Consider the following 13794-nt stretch of genomic DNA (forward strand, 5'->3'; position numbering starts at 1 on the left):
GTTAGCTCATCTGGAGCTCTGTGCTTTGTGTTCTGGTCCTCTCTGAACAGGCATGATAGAGCCACAGCCTCTGAAAGACACTGGTGGGATCCAAAGCAGGCACAGGAAAGGAAGGGCAAGGAGCATCAATGTGCTAGATATCTTAATATCATCTCCTATTCTGTTATATAAAGATATCTGTGGTCCTGTGTGGAGTCTAATCCTCTCTGGAAAGTCTCTTCTTACACAGAAGCTGCTTTGTGAGATTTATAACCCCCAGCTGCAGTCAGCAGCTCCAGGGTAGGAAGAAGGGAAGTCTCAGTGGTCTGTTCTAGTGTGTCAGTTCCACAGTGTTCTCATGAGATCCTGCCCTGGGAAATGGAAATGGATTGGAAGATCCCAATAATGTGCTGCAGGACACATCACTTGTGCATGTTTGCAAGTGTCTGACTGCTCAGGAGCCGGTACAAAATAGGCTCTTGCCTCATGGTGTTGTGATAATGTTCAGGGCCACCTTTCAGCGTGGACTTGGTGGTGCCTGTGGGGGGGGAGCAGGGCTCAGGCAGAGGAGGCAAACCCCAAACAAGACATTCTGGAAGCTTTTTTATATTAACTAGCTCCCTTTTCAGTGTCACATATTCATCCCTCAGGGCTGGTGAAGGAATTCTCTAGAATTCTCTTCAAGGATTGTCTGGGATGGTATATAAAATTTCTTCCACTTTGTTTAAAACTTCTTAAATACTTATGTAACACACTTAGTCTTCCTTTTGTCTGTTTCTTCCAAGTTCCAGCATAGATTTTGCAGGATGCCTTGGGATTCCCGTTCTGTTGGCAATACACATCTCTGGTTTCCAGAGAAACTGCTTTAAGTGCTCAGAAGCTCTGGAGTTAAAATAGCATAGGTGCTACATTTAGAGGGGTGGGAAGGCAGAAGCCTTGCAAACATCACACTGTGCCTTGTGTGGAAAATGAAAATACTCCAGGGAATACAAGCTGTGTGCAGAAATCCAATGAGGAGACAGGATTGCTGTGCTGTTGGGAGAGGTGCAGTGTGGCATTCATCACCTGGAGAAACACTGAAAGTAAAAGTTAAGTCTTCAGAAGACCAGGTGGATTCTAAAACATGTAAGATGCTTCTAAAGAGGATGTCATTTGGGTGACTGACAGTGGAATGCTAATGATTAGTTTTGCTATTTGATTATGAACATGAAGTATTGATGAACTCTAGAGATAAGTGAGGATTTACATCTTTGTTCTGAATAGAACTGGTAGATGTGCCCAGATAAGCAGCACAGACCTGGAGGCTGTATCTGTAATTTGTTCAGGCTCTGTTGTGCCTCAGTCTGTTTTGCAAACATTGTTTTTCCCACCTTTAGCACAGAGCTTGGGGTGCAGATTCCTGCATAGCTGGGAATCTCTAATCTCTTCTGCCTGTTTCCCTGCACCATCTGCTTGGCTTTTGTCTTTGTTTTGGGTCTGGTTTTTATCTCTTATTTTTTTCCCTCCTGCTGGAATTTTAAACTGGTAGGTCAAACTCCTAGACTGGATTCTTCCATTTCCTTGTGAAGTGCACTTGTGCTCAGGTCTCTATAAGTACTCAAAACTTGCCCAGAGGAGGCAGAGCTTGCAGAGGGTTCAGCTGTGTGCCCAGAATGTTCAGCTGTGTGCTCAGAAGCCTCTCCAAGCTCTTTACTGAATCCCTGCTCCGAGTTAACCAGTGTGTCCTGTTCTGTTTCCTGCCTGGTGAGCAGCTGCACACACTGCCCAGGACTCTGCTGTGCTTTCAGGAGATAAAAATCCATCAAGGGGAGCAATGTTTATAGCCAGTTACTTTCCTAGGGATGGGGAATTAAAAGTAGTATGCAGAATACCTGCCCATGTTTTTCCCTCTCCATAAGGAGGAAGACTGCACCTGGCAAAAGCAGCTGGGATTGCTTTTGGGTAGAAAGAACCACAGAATATTCTGAGTTGGAAGGGACCTGCAAGGATCATCAAGTTCATCTCTTGGCCCTGCACAGGACATGCCCAGGAATCACACCATGTAAACAGGCACAACTCCCTCTGGGTTAACACCATGGAGTAGTTTTACATCACTGATTTTTTTAACAGGCTGATGTTTGCCCCAAGCAAAGTGGACAAGTTGTAGGCTCTCTGTCCTGCAGCTGAGGCTACAGGAGCTTGTGCATGCACAAATCATCACAGAACACTGTTCCCTGTGTGCCTGGACAGTTTCAGTACCTGGAAATGGAATGTCAGGAAGCAGAAGATGTACCCACAATTTCCAGAACTAGATAACTTTGTTCAGACTTTTTGTTCCTAAAAGGGGCTGAGGGGAGAAACAGTTGCAATAATTTTGTCTTCATGTCCAATTCCTGTGGATCTTGTTTAGTGAGGCATAACCTGCATGGAGATCTTTTCCAGTGATGAGGAATCACATTAGTATCATCTTTCCAGTGACTTTCTGTTGACATCACAACCAAAGGTCAGTTCTGCAGGCACTGAGGTGAAAGGTACCAGGAAAAGCAAATACAAATATGCTACAGTCTGTAGATTTCTGGATCTGCTCTGAAGTGAAATTCTGATTCTTTCTTCAAAACCAATTTACAGCCCCTTTTTGTTTGGAGCATCACTGTGCCAGTGTGGGCTGTTGATTGCTTATTTCAATAATGTGTTGGTAATGACCAGCTAAGCAGTGAGATACATTAAAAAACCTTCTTACAGCTCTGAAAGAAACACTAAACAGTTGTTCCCTGTACCTCTGCAATCACGAAGAGCTGTTATTAGTTGCTTAGCTACCAGTGACCCTTATTAAATTTCCATTTAGTAAAAGTGATGAATTCAAAATCACGAGGGGATTCTATCCCAGGAAAACAACCTCCAAGTATTTTAAATACACATTTGCAATAACAGGATAATTGTTTTTTCAGGGCTTTAAAAAAACTCACACCATACAACAAACAAAACCAAGACCATCACCCCAAAACTCCCCAAACAAACCCAAACCAGCAGGAACACAAGCCATGAAGTGTTTTGCTCTAGGATGATTTATGCTGATGTAGGTACGAGGGGATGAGAGTGGCTGATACAGTTCATTGACCTTTGTAAAATAAATATGTAGGGCCTCTTTATTGATTATTTCTGGGCAAGAGCACATCATTCAAGAGGAGTTATGCTGACATACGCTGATTTATCTCAGAGGAGATAGTTTATCTGCAAGGAGGAAGTAGATGAACAGAGCTAATATTTGAAAGCCAGGAAATGGGGAAATTACAGCACTAACAGCCTTTTTGCATGTGTGATTACAAATATTGCTTTTTATCTGTAGTTAAATAGAGTCTGTGAAATGGGCCTGGGAGGGAACCAAATCTCTTCTCTGATTCTACCCAGAGTAGGGACAGAATTATGCCATAGAAGGGAGACAAAGGGAGACACATGGCACTTCTCACCTTTCATGTTCCTTTTGTTGTCAGATTTCCCGTTTCATCTCTTAGGAATATAAATCACCCATTTTTTTTCTTCCAGATGTTAAACCATCCAACATTTTGGTCAACTCTAGAGGGGAAATCAAGCTTTGTGATTTTGGTGTCAGTGGACAGCTGATAGATTCCATGGCAAACTCCTTCGTTGGCACTCGCTCCTACATGTCTGTAAGTACAGATTTGGTAGCTCTGAGTTTGGTATGGCAGGGTTAGCCCAATTCTGGTCATCAAACAAGAACCCAACTGTTGCTCTTACTGCTGTTGTGCATAGTTCAGTGCTTCCTGCATTCCAGGAATATGCCAGTGTCAAATCTGCTTGTGTATGTGGGGAAGAGCTGTTGTAAGGAAAAGCCAAGAACTTGAAATATTTACTGACACTCCAAAAGAGATGCAATCGTGTCTACACTGCAGAATCCAAACAGTGAATGCATTTGGGGGTTGTATTAAGTGTGGCTCCAAGTAATGGGGATAAATTGAAAGAAGGGAAATTTAGATAATAGGAAGAAGTTTTTATTGTGAGGGTGGTGGCTGCAGCAACAAGAGAAGTCGTGGGAGTGGCTGATATGGGCAAGGTCATGGGAGCTAATCTGAGGCTATTTACAGGGTGTTCTGTGTTCCTGGACATGAGGAACACCTTGAAACTCACTCTTTGCATGATGTGAAAGGCACAGCTAATGGAAATCACAGGTCTATTATTACATGCACACCTTGTTCAGCACACAATTAACTCGTGCAGTCAGAGTGTTCAGAGGTTTGGCTGTAGGATTAAAGCTGTGTGGGCTTAGATTTAAAGGGAAAAAGGATAATAAAGCTGCCTGTGCTCAGCATTGAACCTGCACTTCAACAGCTAAGACAGCATTGTCTTTTTGTCATTTAATACTGGTGACTTACTTGAAATCAAACCGTGGCTTCTGTTCCCACATAACATTTAGAGGCTGTTGCTAATGAGCAGAACCAAATTCACAGCTCCATCTCCTACATACTATTGGCTTTCCTTTCTCTTCTAGTAGAAGGAATGAGAGCCAAGTGCTCTCTCCCTTCAGTTTTTTTCACTTTATTGTTTTCACAGACTGAGGTTGAACCTTGCTCTGTGGCATCATGTGCCAGACACCAAGCCACGATGGTAACTTTGTTTTGATAGTGCCTAAAGTACCTTTTCATGCAGTAGCTCCCTTTGCATCCTTGTATCCATATGGAATTGTTACATGCCAAACAGCCTTTTCTGCCATATGGAGGTGTGGACAATCAGCAATGTTTAACTGGAACACATTTCTCTCTGTGTTTTCTGCTTTTTCTTGTCCACTCACTTCACACTTAAGTTTTGTGAAAATGTTTGGTTTTGGGCATCTCTAGCTGTTGTCCAGCAGTTGTGTAGTTTATCCAGGTGGCTGTGAAGCTAGCTGAGCTGGGACACTGGAGAGAGCTCAAATCTCAGGAAATGTTACACAACCATATTTAACTAAACTCAGCCATTCTGGCAGAGGGAAGAGACTTTACAGTAATTCTTCATTCTCACATTCTGTGAGAGTAAGTTTCACATTACATATGTATTTGTCAAAAATATGCACATAGGCAAGAGTCTGCAGCATTTTGGTAACACTCAAGCTTGATCTTAAAAGAACAGAAAATTATGTTTCCTCAGAGAACTCTTAGTAAAAATGGATCCAAGGGTGGTGTAGATCAGGCATTGCAGAAACCATATTCAGCACTCAACACAGACTGACTGAACAGGTGTAGAAACTAAGCAAAAGGAGTTAGTGCAGGACTAATGTACTGTTTCTGCCTGAAGAGCTGAAACAAGAGATGGGAGCCCTGACCAGACCTGAGGGTCTATGGAGCAGTGTGACATCATTCAACTGACCAAAAAAATCCCATACCTAAATATGTTTTCAGTGTTTGAGTCTCCTAAAGGCAATACAAAACAGGTTTTAGTTGAGTCTGCTCTTGCCTGCACACACTTGTGTAATACTTACATGAGTGTGTGCATATAATCTCTGCAGAATTTGTGTTCGGCCCTTTATGGTTTGTTTTTACCTGAGAATACTCTAAGCCTATTGCAGTTTTGTTTGCCAGGCCATAATGTGTGAGTGTTGAGCTGGTAGAACAGCCAGAACCAAAGGGCACAAACCACAAGAGCATTGCTAGAGGACCAGGTCACTTATGGATCCTCATAAAGTCAAGAAAGTTCCCTTCCCTCTTCTTCCCAAAGCACAAATCCAAGAGCAACTTCTTGGGGAAGCCAGGTGAATCTTGAGTTGCTTCTACTGGTTTCTTGCTGTTTAATTGCCCCATCATCACTAATAGCTGCAAGATTTAGGTGCTATCCTAAAGAAGTAAACCAGCAGTGTGACAGACCTTGTGAAAGGTCTCAAAGTTGCAGTAATGTTATGTAATGTTTGTAGAATTTCTGGAACTCCAGATGAGATATCTAAAGGAAAACACCAATAAGTCACTCATTGGAGCATGTTGTACTACTAACTTGGGGTTTCATCCTTAGGTTATTGCTGAATGCAACTCTTTGTTTCTTGTTACAGTCCTGTCTCTCTTCTCTCCCTTGTTTTTGTAGCCGGAGAGACTCCAGGGAACTCACTACTCTGTGCAGTCGGATATATGGAGTATGGGCTTGTCACTGGTAGAAATGGCTATTGGCAGGTACCCAATTCCCCCTCCAGATTCCAAGGAGCTGGAGTTAATGTTTGGCTGCCCCGTGGAAGGGGATTCTCCAGTCACAGAGACTTCACCCAGGCAAAGAGCACCAGGTCGACCAGTGAGCTGTGAGTTACAACAATCTGTTTAGTTCTTTTTTCATACCCTTCTCTGGCAGCTGCAGGGTCTTTAGCTGGTACTGGTGCTGCATAGTGTGGCTCTAAACTTTAGAAGATTGCTTTGGGCACCTGCTTCAGCCTCACTGTGAGGAGGTATCTGAGAATAGAGGATCAGAGCTCCTGTTGTTACCAACTGGGCTGTTTACAAGCACCATTAAGACCCCAGTCTGTGCTGGCTCCTCTCTAAGGTGCAAAGCTGATTCCAGTGCAGCAGGACAATTCCCAGTGAAGTTAATGGTTTGGATCAGACCTGAAAACAATGTCTTCTTGCATGAAAGTATTACCCTGTTGCTGTTCCACCTCTTGTTTGTGTACATCTACTGGATGCCATGTAACAATGTGACTTGGGCTTCTTAAAGCACCTCTGCCATGGAAGGAGAGTAACACTGTGTTTTTCCTCTTCTCCAATTTCCTCTCAGCCTATGGACCAGACAGCAGACCCCCAATGGCAATCTTTGAACTGCTTGATTACATTGTCAATGAGGTAATTGATACACTTAGAAATTTGCTCTCATACAATTGTGCCTTTTCAAAGCATTCCAGAGTCTGAGGGACTGTGGGATTAGTCCTGTTTAATTTGCTGGAGTCTTATGACCAAGCTAGTTCTTAACAGTGTATCTGCAAATAGCTAAGTTCCAAGGCCAGTTAATAGAGGTTGGGATTTTAGGATTGAAAGTCTGTGTCCAGTATTTTCACAAGTGTTACTGAGACTCCTGTGACTCTACTCCTTGTGTCCTTGCAACACAAAAAACCTGCTTGTGTTAGCTGTCATTTGTAACAGCTGAGTACAGCAACATTGTTTTGGCAGAATAAATTATTAAAACCTGTGTCCAACTCACCTATTTGAAAGGCACAGGTGATGTCTGGGTCCCTGCATTGCCTGTGCTGTTGTCCATGTACTGATAAATTCTGTTCCTTGTCTGCTTGCACAATTCTCACATTACAAATCTATTTTGCATATTATGTAACACTTTAATATGCAGCATTAACTCTTGGAATAGAGTTTGCATTGAATTACTTAAGCTGCTCTGGTCCTGCTCTTGCAGCATCCCTGGGGGGGGCCAGTTTCAGCTGAAGAGCTGCAGTAGTTGAGAATTTGGCAAGATTATCTTTGCCACCTCTGATTTAGCACAGGCAATTGTCAGCAAGAGCTGCTCCTTGCAACAGTCTGTACACAGTGGGTAATTAAATGCAGGCCAAGTCTACCCTGTGCATACAGGTAACACATGTGCAAGTGCTTGCAGGATCCTTGGTGTAAGAATGAAAACTGCCTCGATCCTATAACAGATATCATGGGGAGCAAAGCAGTCAGATACAGTTTGATGTAGTCCCTTCTTGATTTGTCAGAGTTCTGTTTGAGTTCAGAGCCTGAACAAACTCATTCCCTGGGATGGAGTACTTAGATCAAAGGGATTATGGAGCTAATGGTGTGCAGGACATCTTCCCTCAGTAGTGTGGAGAAGGACACAGTGCTGATCACTGCCAGCTGCTCTGAGCCTCCTTCACTGGCAGCTTAGCCCCATTCAGGTGTGTGTGTAGAGAAACTAAAACACCTAACACCTGAAGTCCTGCAGCTGTGAGTAATGACCAAAGTCAGGGTGTTGCAGCTTTATCAGATGTAGGACATGGAGCTGGTAGGTCTCTGGGTAGGTTGTGCATCATCATGTGTTAGTTATGCTGAATGACTGCTGATTTTGAAATTGTCTGTGTTTCTTTATAGCCACCTCCCAAACTGCCCAATGGTGTTTTTGGTTCTGAATTTCAAGATTTTGTTAACAAATGGTGAGTATTTCCTCTCTGAGTGGCAGAGGGACACACTGAGGGGCAGCACTGCTGTCTGACTGTGTCAGTCACTTGGCAGTCAGAGTCCCTACTTGTAGGCCATGGCAAATGTGAAGTCATTGCAATTAGCATAATCTTCTTTGTGTGTTAATGTGCCTAAAGCTTAAAGGCAGCAGCTTGACAGCATATGAATCCAAAGAGAACCTTAAAGCTGAGAGATGTTCCCTCTTTACCATCTTATTTCTGTTTCTGTGTGCAACTTAATTAGTGCTTTCTCAGCACTGAAGACCCTATAGCTCTCAGGGACTGATCATAGCTTCCAGGCTGCTTTTAGCAGTAACTGTCCATCCTCCTGCAGGGCTGTGCCATGTGATACAGGAGTCTTGCAGGCTCCAGGTGGTTTCTTCGTCCCAGTGTGTCACTGAACCAACATCTCTATCACAGCACTCATTCCACCACATACTTACTTTTCCAGTTGCACTCCAGTGATGCCAGCACTGAACCAGTGCTAAGGGAGGCAGTTCATTCCAGTTTGAAAAGTTAGTTTGTTGAATATGTGAACTTACAGTTTCCTCACAAAAGGAATTACTTACAGACCCTGATCTATGTAGAGAGGCTCTACAGTACCTAATGCTTTATCTAGAGTGGTGTCTCCTTCAGACCAAAGCACTACAGCCAACAAGATACAACTTGATGTTCGTTTTAAAGTGTGTGACCTGTGCAACACTTTGTGTTTCCCAGTTTAATTAAAAATCCTGCTGAGAGAGCCGACCTGAAGCAGCTGATGGTAAGTGAATGTTCTTAACTTGAACTCAGAGCTCTCTTTGTGCAGATTGGCTTCCTCAGCTGACCTGAGATCCCATCAGAGCACATGGCCTGGAGTGTAGTGTGGCCTTTGACACAAGCAGCTCAGTGTGAGGAGCAACAGCTTTTCTGAGCCAGAGAGAGGGAGCTTGAAGGCTACACACCCTGCTGGAACAGGGACTGTAGGGAGCCCAAAACTGGTGGGGTTTGGGGTCTGCCATTTAATAGTGGCAATTATTATGTTAACTTAATGCTAATAAATCTATTATCAAAAGAATAATTTAAGATTAGTAATAACTCTCTTAGGCTTATTAGTCGTTAATAAAGTATGTAGATCATTAATTTCAGGAGGACAAAAGAACAAAATTCTACATACCACATGGACTAGTTAAATACATTTTTATCATCTGTTGAAACCACAAAACTTGTTTGAAACACAAAGCTGCTCTTTTTTTACCAGCTTTGTCTTGCAAACTCTGTAGAACTACTAGACATGAGCAAGTCCTGCATGTTTTCTGCTTGTAGTGCCCATAGTCTCAGTGAATCCTCTCATGGCTCTGAGTGTAACGCCAGGACTTAGGTTGTACTGGAGAAAATCAACTTTTCCCTGCCCTGATCCTGCTGTACAATACTGGTGCAAAATGCAAACAGACTTTGCTTCATACAAAGCTTCTCAGTGCCCATGCAGACATTTTCCACGGTGTTATCTCAAGTGGCTGAGTCACATCCTTATCATACACTGTGGTGTAAGTGCTCTGCAACAGGCACTGTGTAGGCAGTGTTCCTCTGGAATACTTGGCCATGTGCACATTTTGTGTGCTGGTTGTTTCTGTAATCCTCCAGAAAAGCTCTCCTGGTCACTTGATGTAGTTTCACAAAGTTTATGGGTAGTTGGGTTTTACAGCTCTTAGGAAGTAAACTGGATTTATTGTGCTTTGCGTTATTCAAAATGATTATTGAACAGATGGTGTGCTTGAATAATAACACTGTTCTCCTCCTGTGCTCAGATTCATGCTTTCATTAAGAGATCTGAAGCTGAGGAGGTGGATTTTGCAGGGTGGCTTTGTTCAACCATAGGCCTTAACCAGCCCAGCACCCCCACACACGCCGCCGGAGTCTGAGTGGGGAAGAGCAGATCCTGTACTGTACCTCTGTTAACAACAATGCTATTCTGGTCCTATTTCCTCAGCTTGTACCTGTTCAAACATGTATTTCACCTCTTAAGGAAGAATGTCTTGATAGCATGTGCCAAATGGTTTTCAATTTCGTCATGACCTCCTTGGTATCGTGTTGGGTCCCGTTTGTTCGCTGACCAAACGTGAGCTGTGTGAGTGGCAGTGCTTGCTGAGCTTAGGTGATTATGGATATTCTTTCTTAATGAAAAAATAGCCCTGGGGGGGAGGTCACCCCCAGCTTGTTTGAACCTTATCAAGACTCTTTGTAAATCGTTGGTACTTCAATCATGCTTTACCTGATCTCCCTGCAGAGCGGGTTAGGGATGCTCCCAGGCTGTCTGTCCAACATGCTTTGCTGCTGTCACACTGTACCTGAGAGTTAGGCCAAATGGTTCCAAATGTTGATGTTGTTTAGAGATCTCTCTCTTTCCAGGCAAAGAAGGCAAGAGCTCTGCATTTCTTGGAATGTACAGGGCACTATTCTAATCGTAGACTTGTTCATATTTCTATATTTATTTTTCAAACATATCATCATCATCAGCCCTGGATTTAGTGATGTCTTTCTAATTGATTTTTAAAAGTTAGTTCTTGGAAGTGTCCTACAGAATCAATGATCCAAGCACTTTGCTTTCTTTTAACCTGAAGATTCATGACAACTGTGTTTAGTGTCTAAAGTGTATGAAGATCCTTTATTGTTTTATTCTCTCGGATGTTTAGCAATGGGTTCTCTTAATAAATATATTATCAAGTAACTTCTTGAAGCCTTTCTTTCACAAACCCAAGGGTTTAATCTGGTCACTGCACTATAAAAGTTGAGCTCCTTGAAAGGATGTTTCTCATCAGGAAACGCCTGAAATTCTTTCCCAAAAGGAATCCCCATCAGCCTGGACATGAACTTCCACATGGCCACCAGTATCGAGTATCAAAGGGACAGAACATCCCTCAGCCCAGCAGCAGCAGGAAATGAGTCACTGACACAGCCAAGGCTTCCTCCAGCTTGTCCTGGCTCTGTTGTGACTGTTGGAGGAGTGACAGCTGTGCCCTGTGTAAACTGAGCCCTTCCCTGAGCTTTCCTTGTGGATTCACACACCAACACAGAACTACACCAGTACCTTTTACTGTTTGGTAAAAGAAATACATAGTATGTGGACAAGTTTTTAGAGATTCAACTCCCACTTTACATGCTGGCCCCAGAGAGCAGTAACCTGGACACTGCAAGCACAGGTGTATGTAGTAGGACAGCAGGAACAGAACTTTATTGCAACATGCAGTAGCACTGGTTTTTTCAATCCAGAAGCAAGCAAGGGGCTCATTCACAAATGGCAGCAGGAAGGATATACATGAAAACTACTCTGGACCATGCTGGGCACAAATAAAGCTTTTCACCAGTCTGCATCACCCTTTGGAGTGGAATGTGCCCAGAACAGCCAGGCTGGCTCCTGAGCTCCTCCCAAACCAGCTCCTCACACACATACCTGCGAGGAATCAGTTGATAGTGTCATTTGAGAATATTTTTGGCTCAGACTTTGGGGGTTTTTTAACCTGTCATTCTTGGGAAAGCTTTGCTAAATCTTCTGCACTCCTGTTGTAAGGTCCTTCATTAAGATATCTAAGATCCTCAAAACCCAATTAGTCTTTTAGCACAGGATGAAGCTACATTTACATTCCAACATTCAGATTCTATTGCTACAAACCAAGAGCCAAGTCAACAATCTCTCCTTGAACAGGGGTAGGAACTCAGTGGGGGCTGAATGGTGTGTTCTGACCACACCCAGGATACACTTTGCCAATACACAAATTGTGGAGGGGACTTGACATCTCTTTACATTTCTAGCTCAGTTCTTACATTTCTCCTTGAAGATCCCATGAAAGCAGAAGGTGCACTTGCATTGACTTAGGAAGCTACTATGAGGGAAAAAGAAAAGATCACCAATTTACAAGTATGAGTTCCTTATTACAAGCAAAACCACCCAGTTCTTACTGTACAACTTCGGGACAAATAAAAGGCTCCTTGGCTGCTACTCTGAAAGGGCAACAAATAGAAAGTACTTCACTGGGACAGACTGACAGTACTTCAGAGCACCAGTGGGCACAGAGAGGTCATCTTGTTGCTGCACTCTGAATTTGTTGCTGTACCTGCACCCCCAGTGTAAGGACACTGGGAAGAACTCCAGTTTTCCATGGAACTGAGAACACAGCAACTGAAAGCTGGAGACAACCCTGGACACAGCCTTTCTCATCCTCTATCTTAGATTCCCAGTTCAGACAGATGAGGTTATAATAGAATCATTGGTTCAGCACCAGCCCCCAGGGCCTGGTGTGTTCTTCAGCATCAGGAACTGAGGCCAGACAAGTTATTGCTGTAATGTATGTGTTAAATTAGTCTGGCTGATTAATTGCTTCTCCCTTCCACATACAAAGATGTAACAGCTACATTAGGCTGTAAATGTGGAATGGATTATGCTACATGTTTGTGCAGCAGATTTGAATTTTAACATCTGAGTCAAGCTGTGCTCAGTTTGGGACATTCCTGCGTTCAGTGTCACCTCCCTAGACACCATCTCATACATCACATAGTTCATATCCATACACAGCACAAAATGGAAATCAGATGGTGAGTTTTATAGGAATGAAGAAATTCCTGAGTCTCCATTAAAAACCAGCTCTGCTATTTGTCTCTTAGGAATCAGATTCCTCCTCCTCTTCCTCCTCCTCTTCCTCTTTATGGTGCTGAAGACTGAGGTGTAGCTGGGTCTGATTGATAGCAGCCTCGTTGTCCATCTGCCCAAGAGCCTGTCACACAAAAGAGCTGATTAGCAAACCCCCAAATCACTTCTCAAACCCCTGTTCAAGCTGTGCAGTCACAGAGATCTCAGAACTGCTGACTGAGAGTCCATCACAGCCATGAGCTCCTTCTCTAAGGAACAGTTTCACCTCCTTCAGGCTGCCCATGCACGTGGTGAACAGCTCACAGTACCTGTGCCTCCATCCTCACCACCAGTGGCTCCCCCAGTGGCACAGCTGAGAGTGTTAACACAATATTGAATAAATGGTGAACCGAAGCTACAACAAACGGGTGTTTCCCAACCCCCCAGAAAAGATGCTGCTTTCAGGGATGGGAAATAGGGAAACCCTTGAAACATAAAGAGCAACAAAGCAGACATTTCACAGCTGAGCTCTGCAGTAACCAGGGTCACCATGAGGAGCTCCACATGAAGACCACCCACAGCCACAGCTCCCCTGATGCTGACACCTCCCCGCGGGGTCAGCCAGGCCCTCCCAGTCCAGGCACGACCCCCTTACCTGCTGAGTGTCCTCTGCCAGCGCTGATGGCACAGGGACGTTCTCCTCGCTGGACCTGATCATGGACTGCAGTGCCAGCTCTTCCACCTGGAATGAGGAGCACAGCAGCTGCTGCACTCACCTCTGCCTGGACTCCTACTCACACAAACCCCACTCCTGGCTTATGAGACACTCTGTGACATTTCTGGCTCAGACTTTTGGGGGGTTTTACCTGTCTGTCTCAGAAAAGCTTTGTTAAATCCTCTGCATCCCTGTTTTAAGTTCCTTCACCATAATCTGCAGGATCCTCAAATCCCAATCAGTCTTTAGTTCAGCTGCCTCAAACTCACTCATTTCTCCAACAGCCAACAAATCATACACTCACATAGTACATACACACAATCACAGAATACTTGGATTTGTTCGGGCCCAGACGGATCACTGCACCCAACCCTGGCCCTGCACAGG

The 13794-nt window shown here is 43.9% G+C and overlaps 1 protein-coding gene across 1 annotated transcript in view; it reads left to right on the forward strand.

Moving 5' to 3' along the window:
• Positions 1-10796, forward strand: part of LOC103809856 (dual specificity mitogen-activated protein kinase kinase 1) — a gene marked incomplete at its 5' end in the record, with an annotated part of 19984 nt that extends 9188 nt beyond the window's left edge. Inside the window, 6 exons of the mRNA XM_009082726.1 lie at positions 3502-3626; positions 6025-6232; positions 6703-6767; positions 8004-8065; positions 8807-8852; positions 9877-10796. Coding sequence (XP_009080974.1) covers positions 3502-3626; positions 6025-6232; positions 6703-6767; positions 8004-8065; positions 8807-8852; positions 9877-9990 — 620 coding nt within the window. The remainder of the gene's footprint in view (positions 1-3501; positions 3627-6024; positions 6233-6702; positions 6768-8003; positions 8066-8806; positions 8853-9876) is intronic.
• Between the last annotated feature and the right edge of the window lie 2998 nt (positions 10797-13794).

This window comes from Acanthisitta chloris, unplaced genomic scaffold, assembly GCF_000695815.1.
Source record: "Acanthisitta chloris isolate BGI_N310 unplaced genomic scaffold, ASM69581v1 scaffold33819, whole genome shotgun sequence".
NCBI lineage: Eukaryota > Metazoa > Chordata > Aves > Passeriformes > Acanthisittidae > Acanthisitta > Acanthisitta chloris.